This window comes from Mercenaria mercenaria, chromosome 12 (genome assembly GCF_021730395.1).
Source record: "Mercenaria mercenaria strain notata chromosome 12, MADL_Memer_1, whole genome shotgun sequence".
Lineage (NCBI taxonomy): Eukaryota > Metazoa > Mollusca > Bivalvia > Venerida > Veneridae > Mercenaria > Mercenaria mercenaria.
This window is the reverse complement of record NC_069372.1, coordinates 38,712,631-38,726,460: the sequence shown is the minus strand read 5'-3', so window position 1 is coordinate 38,726,460 and position 13,830 is coordinate 38,712,631. Positions and strand designations below refer to the sequence as shown.

General features: G+C 35.3%; 1 protein-coding gene across 1 annotated transcript in view; it reads right to left on the bottom strand.

Annotated features, from left to right (window-relative positions):
* LOC123534533 (required for meiotic nuclear division protein 1 homolog) overlaps positions 1–13,830 on the bottom strand; it is a 37,235-nt gene that overhangs the window by 10,003 nt on the left and 13,402 nt on the right. Inside the window, exons 5-11 of the mRNA XM_053519741.1 lie at positions 11,359–11,398; positions 9,657–9,757; positions 6,870–6,985; positions 6,287–6,351; positions 5,297–5,373; positions 2,895–3,015; positions 1,656–1,772 (exon numbers count right to left, since the gene is read on the bottom strand). Of these exons, the coding sequence (XP_053375716.1) occupies positions 1,656–1,772; positions 2,895–3,015; positions 5,297–5,373; positions 6,287–6,351; positions 6,870–6,985; positions 9,657–9,757; positions 11,359–11,398 (637 nt within the window). The remainder of the gene's footprint in view (positions 1–1,655; positions 1,773–2,894; positions 3,016–5,296; positions 5,374–6,286; positions 6,352–6,869; positions 6,986–9,656; positions 9,758–11,358; positions 11,399–13,830) is intronic.

The following is a 13,830-nucleotide window of genomic DNA, read 5'->3' as shown; positions in this document are numbered from 1 at the left end:
ATTCAATAAACAACTTTTCTTAATGTTCGAAATGTGACAAGTTAGCACATAATTCTTTACTATGCACTATGCATTACTGAATTTCTTACAAACCTCATTAAGGATAAGGAAAATTTGCTAACAAATCTCATACATGACATTATAAATTGCTTACTACCCCAGTGAGGAAAGTGATTATGTGGCTAGCTAACCTCACATTTTACATTATGAACTGTAAACTTACCCAAGTGTGGAAAAATTAATGATTATGTGGCTAGCTAACCTCACATTTGACATTTGAATTGTAAACTTACCAAAGTGTGGAGAATGATTATGTGGCTAGCTAACCTCACTTTTGACATTAATTGTAAACTTACCCAAAGTGTGGAGAATGATTATGTGGCTAGCTAACCTCACATTTGACATTATGGATTGTAAACATTCCTAAGTGTGGAGAACGATTATGTGGCTAGCTAACCTTTGACATTTGAATTGTAAACTTACCCAAGTGTGGAGAATGATTATGTGGCTAGCTAACCTCACATTTGACATTAATTGTAAACTTACCCAAAGTGTGGAGAATGATTATATGGCTAGCTAACCTCACATTGGACATTATGGATTGTAAACATTCCTAAGTGTGGAGAACGATTATGTGGCTAGCTAACCTAACATTTGACATTTGAATTGTAAACTTACCCAAGTGTGGAGAATGATTATGTGGCTAGCTAACCTCACATTTGACATTAACTGTAAACTTACCCAAAGTGTGGAGAATGATTATGTGGCTAGCTAACCACACATTTGACATTATGAATTGTTAACATACCCCAAGTGTGGAGAATGATTATGTGGCTAGCTAACCTCACATTTGACAATATTGATTGTACACATTCCTAAGTGTAGAGAACGATTATGTGGCTAGCTAACCTAACATTTGACATTATGAATTGTAAACATACCCCAGTGGAAAGTGATTATGTGGCTAGCTAACCTCACATTTGACATCATGAATTGTAAACATAACTAAGTGAAAAGTGATTATGTGGCTAGCTAACCTCACATTTGACATTATGAATTGTAAACATACAAAAGTGGAAAATGAAAATGTGGCTAGCTAACCTCACATTTGACATTATGAATTGTAAACATACAAAAGTGGAAAATGACAATGTGGCTAGCTAACCTCACATTTGACATTATGAATTGTAAACATACAAAAGTGGAAAATGACAATGTGGCTAGCTAACCTCACATGTGACATTATGAATTGTAAACATACCTAAGTGTGGAAAATGATTATGTGGCTAGCTAACCTCACATTTGACATTATGGATTGCAAACATACCTAAGTGTGGAAAATGATTATGTGGCTAGCTAACCTCACATTTGACATTATGAATTGCAAACATACCTAAGTGTGGAAAATGATTATGTGGCTAGCTAACCTCACATTTGACATTATGAATTGTAAACATACAAAAGTGGAAAATGACAATGTGGCTAGCTAACCTCACATTTGACATTATGAATTGTAAACATACCTAAGTGTGGAAAATGATTATGTGGCTAGCTAACCTCACATTTGACATTATGGATTGCAAACATACCTAAGTGTGGAAAATAATTATGTGGCTAGCTAACCTCACATTTGACATTATGGATTGCAAACATACCTCAATCAGAATAAGGATAATGATGATCCACTCCAGTCTGACATGATGTTGATCATTCAGCTGACTACTAAACAACTGTAGTATCTCTGAACAATAGTTCAAACGCTCATTTAATACCTGCAAAAACATTATAATAAACTTCAATTTAAATTACTCATTCTTCAAATAATTTGACTTCATTACAACATAGGCCAAAAGAACAAAACAAATCATCTTTAGCACATATAATACTTAAAATACAATGCATATAAAACAAATTTCCTTTAAAGTTTTTTCGACTACTGTAGACCATGTTTATCAAGTCTTTCTATTCCAAAATTTAATTATCAGTACTCATATTCATACTGCCTTGTAACTAGGTTTAAAATACATTGGAATTGCAAAGGTGTTTTTTTATGGTATATTGAAACCCACTAGTTGTAACTGGTTGAACTAGAATTTGCTATTGTTATTTATTACATTGGAATTTTCTGTATATTTCCAAGTATATATCAGGATGATCCAAATATCAAAATCTACCTAAAAACGTTTAGATATACTCAGGTACAATAAACATCTCTCTATATAGTCCTTCTAACTCCTCTCTTTCCCAGAATATATGAGGATGATCCAAATACCCAACCTACCTTAATATGTTTAGGTATACTCTGGTACAATAAACATCTCTCTATATAGTCCTTCTAACTCCAAATATCCAAACCTACCTTAATACATTTAGGTATACTCAGGTACAATATCATCTCTCTATATAGTCCTTCTAACTCCTAACTGTCCCAGTATATATCAGGATGATCCAAATATCCAAACCTACCTTAATACGTTTAGGTATACTCAGGTACAATATCATCTCTCTATATAGTCCTTCTAACTCCTCTCTTTCCCAGTATATATCAGGATGATCCAAATATCCAAACCTACCTTAATACGTTTAGGTATACTCAGGTACAATATCATCTCTCTATATAGTCCTTCTAACTCATATCTTTCCCAGTATATATCAGGATGATCCAAATATCCAAACCTACCTTAATACGTTTAGGTATACTCAGGTACAATATCATCTCTCTATATAGTCCTTCTAACTCATCTCTTTCCCAGTATATATCAGGATGATCCAAATATCCAAACCTACCTTAATACGTTTAGGTATACTCAGGTACAACATCATCTCTCTATATAGTCCTTCTAACTCATCTCTTTCCCAGTATATATCAGGATGATCCAAATATCCAAACCTACCTTAATACGTTTAGGTATACTCAGGTACAATATCATCTCTCTATATAGTCCTTCTAACTCCTCTCTGTCCCAGTATATATCAGGATGATCCAAATATCCAGACTCAAGGTTGATCTCATGTCTACAATAGAAAAGCCATCCCATTTATTCACCTGTTTTAAACCTATTTTTTATAATATTGATTGAAAAGAACGTCATCTTATGATCAATACTCTGATAACTTCAGAAAGGCAAAATTTGATCATAACAAAATCTGTCTTAGTATATTATTTGTTTGTTTTGTTTGTATTGGGTTTAAAGCCGTTTTCAACAGTATTTCAGTCATGTAACGGTGGGCAGTTAACCTAACTAGTGTTCCTGGATTCTGTACCAGTACAAACCTGTTCTCTGCAAGTTACTGCCAACTTCCCCACATGAATCAGAGGTGGAGGACTAATGGTTTCAGACACAATGTCTTTTATCAAACTGTCACGGAGAACATACGCCCCGCCTGAGGGTTGAACTCAGACCCCAACATCCATAGATCAATGCTCTACCTACTGAACTAACCAGGCTGGCGTCTTAGTATATTAGTATTCTGTAGCATATACAATGTAGAATGTTGTCAGTATAAAATACATGTACATACAGTTAATTGCGTTTGTCATACTTTTGTTAAAACATTGTACTAAATGATGTATTTTTGCTTTTTCTCCAACTTGAGTACTGTGAAATCAATTAATTTTGCAAACATGAAATTTCATGGTTTTGATCAAAAATGGCTATTTCATGGTGATAAAAAGGAATTGTGGGTATCTACTTTTGAAGATGAACCTAATGGGAATTTGACCTATCTGATGGGATTTAATTTTGTGGACTGACACAACCATAAAATCCACCAAAATTAGTCCCTCAGGAATATTGATGATTTTAAAGTACCTTTTAACATTTATAGCAATTTCCTCCTTTTTTACAGCAGTTTTGATATGAATTTAGTTCAAAGTACTCGAGGTACATTTGGTCGTGTGAGAAATAGTCAATAGTACATGAACCAAAATGGAACTTAACCATGCATAAGAATGCCGTAAAAATCTGTCAGTGACAATGTTTTATCTCACAAAAACAAACGACAAATTTTCAAATACCGAGATACCCATGTATAATGCGCACTCCTGTATAATGCGCAGGTGGATGGAAAACGAAAGTAGTTTACCCCGACACCGAAAATTCTACCTCCGCCGCGAAGAGCAGGTCTCACAGTACTATCGATTTTTGTTTACTCGAAATAAAACTAGTAAAATATCGTTATAGATCTATTTGTTGTTTTTTCTTTTTTTAATTAAATATTTTGAATAAATAGAAAGCAACTGTTTCAATATTTTGGAATGGCATCTTTCAAAATGACACAAGCTTCTCAATTCAAACCAATACAAAAGGTGTGATAGTCTTTTTGTTACGATCAGATAGCCAGTAATTATCAGCAATTAGCTTATCACCTCGTGTCAATTTTGTTGTTCACAGTTTGATCTCGGTTAAATATTATACTCAATTTTTTATTAGTATCATATTTGTGATTTTTAATATTTCTTTCAACAAAATATTTTTAAATTTATATGAAATTAACTTTGTTTGAAAGAAAAATAAACTACTCAATCTTTTACGGAACGTAACGGCAATCTTAGATTTTAGCGTAGAAAGTAAGCACGGAGAGTAGTTTCCCTTTACCAAAATGGCGAAACTCAGAAACAAAATTTGTTTTGAAGTTGGAAAATTGTCTATACCTGTGTATAATGTCCACCCACGATTCGGAGGTGGTCCCAGGGGTCAAAAATCTGCGCATTATACATGGTTATCTATGGTAGAATGAGAAAAAAATCAATGTGTTTCAGCATGAAAATGCTACAAAACATAGAGGATATTTGTTTGTTTCAGTGTAAAATCGAAATATATTTCACTGAGTGAACACTATAATTAAATATTTTCTGTGGCTGTGCCACTCGTGAAAATGTAAATTATGGTGTTCACAAGTGAAATATATCTGAATCTTACACTGAAACAAACAAATTTTCTTTAAATTTCACACATTTTCAATGGTTTTATACAAATTATATCCATTTTACCTGCGCAGCCTCATGTGCATCATGACAATCATAATATCTATGTAGAAAAGCTGTCATCGTTCTATGATGTTTCAAGATTTCTTTTAGATACTATAATGACTGAACATATATCTTCATGATCCTCTAAGTATCTATATACATCTATATCTTTCCTGAAGTATATTTTGCAAGGAACTTACGATTACATAATTCCGCACCAGTGAAAAAAAAAAACGATATTTTCATTGCTTGTAGCAGTAAAAATATCAATTTTATTTCACTGATAAATTTAAGTATTTCAGTGAAAAGCAAAAAATAACTTACCTTAACTGGAAAACTTCTCCAAGTCTCATATTGATATCTTTCTTCTTCAATGATGATTTAACACCACGTCTCAGTTTCTGTAATACAGACAATGACAGATTTCCAAGAGGTACTACATAACATATGTATTTCACTGGCAGAGTGAAAGTTTTATTACCCTCAAAGTTTGATTTCATGCATGTATACACGCAGGAAATATAACTGGAATTAGCTGGCCTAAAATTTCTAGTTTTCGGTCCAAACATTATCTTGCTTGGACATGAATCTGTAAGTAACAAATCAAATTAAATTTTTATGCAACTTTGAAATCTACACAATTAGTCCCTTACAAATATAATGTGATGTCAAATTATATGAACAAGAGCACCGCCTGTGTGTACAATCGCTCCTCTGAAAGTGCTGGAAAATATGTAAGAAAACAGTTATAGTTCAGATTTTCAAAGTACAAAAAGGGGTGCCATAATTCTGATAAAATATAGGTTAGAGATATGCTTCTTGGTCTACTTACTCATCTTATGAAGATAAATAAGTGTGCAAAGTTTCAAAGCGGTATCTCTTCTAGTTTGGGGGAAAAAATGGTCATTAACAAAAATTTTACCCAAGAAACTAAACTTTTTAAATATAAAAGGGCCATAATTCTGACAAAATGCACATCAGGGTTGTGGTCTTTGGCCTACATAGTCATCTAATGATGATAAATAAGTGTGCAAAGTTCTAAAGCTGAAGCTCTTATATTTTTTGAGAAAAGGTGGACTTAAACAAAAATGTTAAGCAACTCTGACACCGACAATCAAGAGATGAAAATACCTTGTAGATATTTTACAAAAGTGAGACAAACTAAAAATCTGACATTAATAACTAGTTACTATAATCTTTTCAAAAATGATTACTTGACTGTCCACTATCAAGCTCCATTGGAAAGAATGGGTACTTGGGTAAACTGATTACTATTTATAGCAAAGTAAATCAACTGAGAATAATTCAGCAAACCTGTGTTTCTGGCTCCAGTTGTTCAATGAATCTTTCCAGATTGGCTTCACTCATTGCTAAATTTACTGTAATGTAAAAGATATACAACTCTTAAAAGTAAGTAATATTGTTACTAAACTTTCAAAACAAGAGCACCACAGTGAGAAGCATAATATGTATGTTAAAAGCAATGTGCCTATCAAGTCTTAGAATCATAGGTCAAAGTATTCTAAAGTTATTGCATGGAATTTGGATACTTAAGGTAGTTTTGCGCATTCGGATCAAAATTTTTTCTACAATGTAGAATTTGATTAGACTCTGACTTTTCAAAACTTCAGAGTATACTTTAAAAAATTCAGCAAATAAAAATAAAGGGTCGTGTGCTTGATTTTTTGCCAAACAGATATGAAAAATTTGGACCTCAAGAAGGAGTTACGGTAGTATTGTGCTCAACCCTCGAAAATGCTCAAATTATCTAGCGATTCGAACATAGAGCATACCGGAAGACCTGATACGAACTACAAGAATTGCCAAAATTTAGTTAACCTTTCTATTTGAGTGTACTATTCTCAAGTGAATCATGTATATCCTAATTTATATTTACCTGACTGTGAAAGAGCATTAGAGAAAGTATATTTATTTAATGTTGATTCTTCATCAAACAGTTTATCCTCTGCAGGTCTCTTCAACTGAACTGTGTTTCCTACAAGCCTTGTCACACTGTAACAAACATCAGTTATAAATATATATATAACTCCAGGAATTCATCTCTATATTTAATTATGTATACTGTAAACTGGATAATAACTGAAATAGACTTTTTTTGCTTACTTTTGAATTAAACAAGAGCTTGTAGAAGACGAAATGCCGCCCTTGGTGCATTCAGTAACTGCAAAAGGAACAGAAATTATCTGGTCACTGTACACTGGACATTTGATGTACTGACCTCAAATTCAATATATGTGTCATTTACGGTACCAGTCATTAGTGACCTCTGTATCAAATGTGATTTTAAACCAAAGCATTCTCTAGTAATCTGGACAAAAAGATATACAGTTCTGCATCAATGTGACCTTGACATTTGACTTACTAAACTCAAATCAATAGGGGGTCATCTGCTGTCATGATCAACCTCCCTATTGAATTTGTGACCCTAAGCCAAAGCGTTCTCAAGTTTTCGTCTAGAAAGTGTTTAGGGTCAATGTGACCTTGACCTTTGACCTACTGACTTCAAAATCAAATAGTGGTCATCTGCTGGTCATGACCAACCTCCCTATCAACTTTCATGATCCTAGACCCAAGCGTTCTCGAGTTATCATCCAGAAACAGATAGTTCTAAATACTGACCGACTGACCGACAGACATCTGCAAAACAATATACCCCTCCTTCTTCAAAGCGGGGCATAAAAATCTGTGAATTTTATCTAACAGTACATGTACCGCTTAAACTACTAGTACAGAGTTTATAATATAGGAATTATAAATAAGGCAAATATGGTTGTCATCAATCCAGTGTTCTGGGGGGAATGGTGCCTGGGCCTGTCAGGAGAGGAAAATTGCATTGTTACATAATTTTATATAACAACTAAAATAGGGGGAAAACTGCATTGAAATGAAAATAGCTCTTGTCATAATTTCTTACACTGCGGAAGTAAATGACTTAAAAGTTCACTGCAACTGTCTTGTGTTTTAATGGTATGGTTTAATAAGAGCTCATCTGATTTTATTGTCTCTGTTTAACAGAAATTTTGTCCTACCAATGCTTTTTCTAAGTCCAAAAGGGGCCATAATTCCTGCAAAAAAGCAGGACTGAGTTATGTTTCTTGCTGTACAGAGTCCGCTTTTGATGGTGAACAAGTGTTGCAAGTTTTAAAGCAATAGCTTTGATAGTTTAGGAGAAAAGCTGACCTAAACAAAACTTAACCAAGAAATCTGATTTTCTAAGTCAAAAGGGACTATAATTCTTGCAAAAAGCAATGTAGCGTTACGGTACTTGCTGTGAAGAGTCAGCTTTTAATGGCGAAAATGCTTCAAGTTTAAAAGCAATAGCTTTGACTGTTAAGGAGAAAAGTTGACCTAAACGCAAAACTTAATTAAGAAATCTGATATTTTCTAAGTCCAAAAAGGGGCCATAGTTCTTGTAAAAAGCAGGATGGAGTTATGTTTCTTGCTGTACAGAGTCAGCCATTGATGTTGAACAAGTGTTGCAAGTTTTAAAGCAATAGCTTTGATAGTCTAGGAGAAAAGGTGACCTAAACATTAAACTTAACCAGGCAACGCCGACACTGACATCAACGCCAATCAAGTGATGACAATAACTCGTCTTTTTTTTTTCCAAAAAATCAGATGACCTAAAAATGAGATCAGGTTAACTGCCCATTTTACCTTAAATTATAAGGACTGTTCTAACAAAAAATATCAACTTTTCTTCTTTATAGATTCCAGCAATTGTATCAAGAATAGTGCCTATGTAAGCAATTGGAGAACCATCAAATTTCTCATAAGGATTTAAACCCTAAACCTCTGAATAAGAAATAAGAATTCTCTACTACTGATTTGCCAGGACTTACCCTTACTCTTACCCAGGTAAATTTCTATAATGAACTTGTCCGTCTTCGAATCAGGACAGTATAACTATTAAAAGGGGTGCTGGCCAAAAAGATACTGACCGAATGGTGAACAGTGCAGATCATGATCAGACTGCACAGATGACCAGACTGCACAGATGTGCAGGCTGATCATGATCTGCACTGGTCGCAAAGGCAGAATCAAAAGTGTCCTGCATGATAAGGGTTAACGTCACACCAACACAAGTTGGACATAAGGCAACTTACCAGCCTTATGGTAGAGGAAAAGCAAAGGTGCCACTTTGGTCATTTAGATTTTCAGGCAAGGTCAGGCACCTAGGTAGAACAAACAAACTTCAATATGACTTCCTTACATGGGAGAATTCTACACCACAAGCAAGTGTGGGGTGAGTGATTCACAGGCAGCTACCATATCCAGCTGGCTACAGGGGTGCCCACTCTTCCCCTGAACCATTAAGTCCCATGTTGCTAATCATTATTTTTGTTGTTGTTGGGTTTAATGTTGCACTGACACAATTATAGGTCATATACCGACTTTCCGGCTTTGATGGTGGAGGAAGACCTAAGGTGCCCCTCCATGCATTATTACATTACGAGCGGGCACCTGGGTAGAACCACCGACCTTCCGTAAGCCAGGTGGATGGATTTCTCACATAAAGAATTCAACGCCCCGAGTGAGGCTCGAACCAAATCAGTTAGGAGCAGGCGATTTGAAGTCAGCAACCTTAACCACTCAGCCACGGAGGCCCCTGCTAATTATAGAAATGCAAAATTACAGACTATATTATACAATAAGGACTTACCTGTCATACACCACTGACAAGTTTTCACTCTCTTCAACAATTAAATGATGATCATATGGGTTGACAGCAAAAGATCTTGCCAGCTTCCATAAATCATGTCTCTGTTAAGAACCAGAAAACATTGCAATGTTTAGACTGGGTACATGAGGAAAAACAGTCTGATCTTTAAATCCGAACTGTCTGTTTGATAGCTTGTTTGTAACTTACACCAACAAAAACAAGAGCTCGTAGAACACAAAATGCCCCCCTTGATGCATTCAGTGATTGCACAAGGAACAGAAATTATTTGGTCGCTGTGCACTGGATGTTTGACGTACTGACCTCAAATCAATAATTATGGGCCATTTACTAATCACAAGTAAATCTGTATCAAATGTGATCTTAGACCATGCTTTGACCATGCATTCTCCAGTTATTTGGCAAAAAAAAGTTCTACTGTTCTGGGTCAATGTGATCTTGACCTTTGACCAACAATGTACTAACCTCAAAATCAATAGGGGTCATCTGCTGGTCATGACCAACCTCCTAATCAACTTGATCCTAGGCCCAAATGTTTTTGAGTTATCATCCAGAAACCGTTAAACTGTTCTGGGTCACTGTGACCTTGGCCTTTGACCTACTGATCTCAAAATCAATAGGGGTCATCTGTTGGTCATGATCAACATCCCCATTAAGTTTTGTGATCCTAGGCCCAAGTATTCTCAAGTTATAGTCTGGAAACTGTTTAATGTTCCTGGTCACTGTGTCCTTGACCTTTGACCTACTAGCCTCAAAATCAATAGGGGTCATCTGCTGTCACGATCATCAGCCCAAGCTTTCTTGAGTTATCATCCGGAAACTGTTAAACTGTTCTGGGTCACTGTGACCTTGACCTTTGACCTACTGACCTCAAAATCAATAGGGGTTATCTAATGGTTACGACCAACCTCCCTAGATCAAGTTTCATGATCCTTGGCCAAAGCATCTTGAGTTATCATCCAGAAACCGTTTCACTGTTAATTTACACTTAGTATATGGGGAGGCTGAAATGAATTGAGGATCAAGTAGAAACAAAAGGGCCATGACAGCTCTTCGTCTAGTAAATGGACAAGAAAACTGTTTCCTCAAATTTCTGGAGTGCTAATTACGTTTTTGTATGATTCAACCAAAGTGACCCACCTTCAAAAATGTAGTAAATTTAACAGAAATACTCTGACCAGACAAAATTGGACAGATATAATGACCATCTTTGATAGACAAGAGTGTCCTATTTTTTAACCCAAGCTACACAGTTTTTTATTTGATATTTTTGGTATTGCCACAAAATGTCATGAGTCAAATACTCATATATCCACATTCTTTCTTTTGAACTATAAATGTATACCAAAACTAGAAAACATAATATTCTGACAAGATTTTAATGTGTGCCGGTTAGAAAATATGGTCTCTTGTGTGTTTTCTTTTTCATACCTAGGAATATAGTTTTAGAATGCAGATGACCCAGTATAGAACTGATCCAATATTCAATTCAGGCAAACATTCGACCAAGTTTCATAAACACTGGGCAAATACTGTAACCTCTTCAGTGTTAAAGTTGTGGATACTGAATGACTGACCACAGACAATATGCCAATACTGAAATCGTCCCCTGAACCTTTAGTGCAGATGAGCAAACAAAAATACTGGAACATACATAATGCAACCACACTTACATACAGCTTACCTCAGATTCAGACATATGCCAAAATGCAACACCACCATCACTGAAATTCAAAGCGCATATGAAAGTAAGCTGGGCTGTATATTTCCAGTAACCATATCATGTAACTGAAACTACAACAAAAGCACCGCCTTGCGGGTGCAGACGCTCATCTGATTTTTTTTGGATAATAGAAAAATTGTCCTACCCATGATTTTCTAAGTCCAAAAAGGGCCATAATTCTTGCAAAAAGCAAGATGGAGTTATGTTTCTTGATGTACATAGTCAGCTTATGATGGTGAACAACTGTTGCAAGTTTCAAAGCAATAGCTTGAATAGTTAAGGAGAAAAGCTGACCTTAACATAAAACTTAACCAAGAAATCTGATATTTTCTAAGTCCAAAAGCGGCTATAAGTCTTACAAAAAGCAGGAAAGAGTTATGTTTCTTGCTGCACATGGTCAGCTTATAATGGTGAACAAGAGTTGCAAGTTTTAAAGCAATAGCTTTGATAGCTTATGAGAAAAGCTGACTTACACATATTACTCAGCCAAGAAAACTGATTTTCTAAGTCCAAAAGGGGCAATAATTCTTGAAAAAAACAGGATGGACTTATGTTTCTTGATGTACAGGGTCAGCTTATGATGGTGAACAAGTGTTGCAAGTTTCAAAGCAATAGCTTTGATAGTTTAAGAGAAAAAGTTGACCTAAACATAAAACTCAACCAAGAAATCTGATATTTTCTAAGTCTGAAAGGGGCCATAAATCTTGCAATAAGCAAGATGGAGTTATGTTTCTTGCTGTACAGGGTCAGTTTATGATGGTGAACAAGTGTTGCAAGTTTCAAAGCAATAGCTTTGATAGTTTAGGAGAAAAGCTGACCTCAACATAAAACTTAACCAGGCAATGCCGACGCTGACGTCGATCAAGTGATGACAATAACTCATCACTGTTTTTTCAAAAAGTCAGATGAGCTAAAATTTACAAAAAAAGATCAACCAGAAGACATGAGAATCCTACAACAATACATAAGGGGAGTGGTATGGACAAAGTGTCAGCTTCTCAATTAGGTAGCAGGCCTAACCCTAGATAATGAATAAGAAAACAATTCAAAGTGTAACTAGATTCAAATGAACTACATGTTTCCAAGATTGAAAATTTAACTATTACCTCTATAACCAGTAACCTATAACACATTCAGTTACATAAATTAACTTTTCAACTCATTATAAAATCACAACCAGAACTTGATAACCAGCATTTGGAATTTTTATCAAACAAGAGGGTCATGATGACTCTGAACCGCTCACCTGAGTAATATGAGCCACATGTTTCAAATGACAAACTGATGCTAAAATATTAGAGAGTATGTCAGTAGGTCACATTCATGGTCACTGAAAGACAGTTTTAAGATTGGTGTGCAAAACTGTACATGCCATCCAAATTTCAAGGCTGTATCTTAAAAACAAGAAAGTAGGTCAGTAGGTCAAGGTCACAGTCAAGTGATCCCGAATCGCATGGGTCATCAGGTAATTATAATTAAACAGTCTAGGAAATATGATCTGATAATTTTTGAAATATTTTTTTCTTATGTAACTCATAATTATAACAAGTTACCCTGGAGCAGGGCCTCTTTTCACCCCAGGGGTATAATCTGAAACACACTTGTAAGAGATCCACCAGGTAATGTTACACACCAAATATCAAATGCCTAGGCCTTGAACTTTCAGACAAGAAGATCTTTAATTGTTTTCCTATGTACCAGGCCAGGGCCTCTTTTCACCCTAGGGACATGATTTGAACAATTTTGGTAGAGAAACATTAGGAAAGGCAACATACATTTTGTGTACTTAATATTAAAAGCCTAGGCCTTGCAGTTTCAGGCAAAAAGATTTTTAAAGTTTTTTTTCCTATATGTCTATGTGAAACATGAGACCCCCAGGGCAGGGCCTCTTTTCACCCCAGAGGCATAATTTGAACAATTTTGGTAGAGGACCATAAGGCAATGCTACATACAAAATATCAAAGGCCTAGGTCATGTAGTTTTAGACAAGAAGATTTTTACAGTTTTTTACTAAATAAGTCTATGTAAAACTTGTGACCCCCGGGCCAGGGCCTCTTTTCATCCCAGGGGCATAATTTGAACAATTTTGGTAGAGGACCACAAGACAATGCTACATACAAAATATCAAAGGCCTAGGTCATGTGGTTTTAGACAAGATTTAAAAAAAATTTTACTATATAAGTCTATGTAAAACTTGTGACCCCTGGGGCGGGGCCTCTTTTCATCCCAGGGGCAAATTTGAACAATCTTGATTGAGGACTAATAGATGATATCAAAAGCTAATTATTAAGGCCCTATGCCTTGCGGTTTTGGATCAGAAGATTTTTTAAGTTTTTCCTTTCAGTTGCCATGGCAACCAGAGTTCTGCATATAATTAAATTCTTTAAACAATTTTGAAAGGGGACCATCCAAGGATCATCCCTGTGAAGTTTG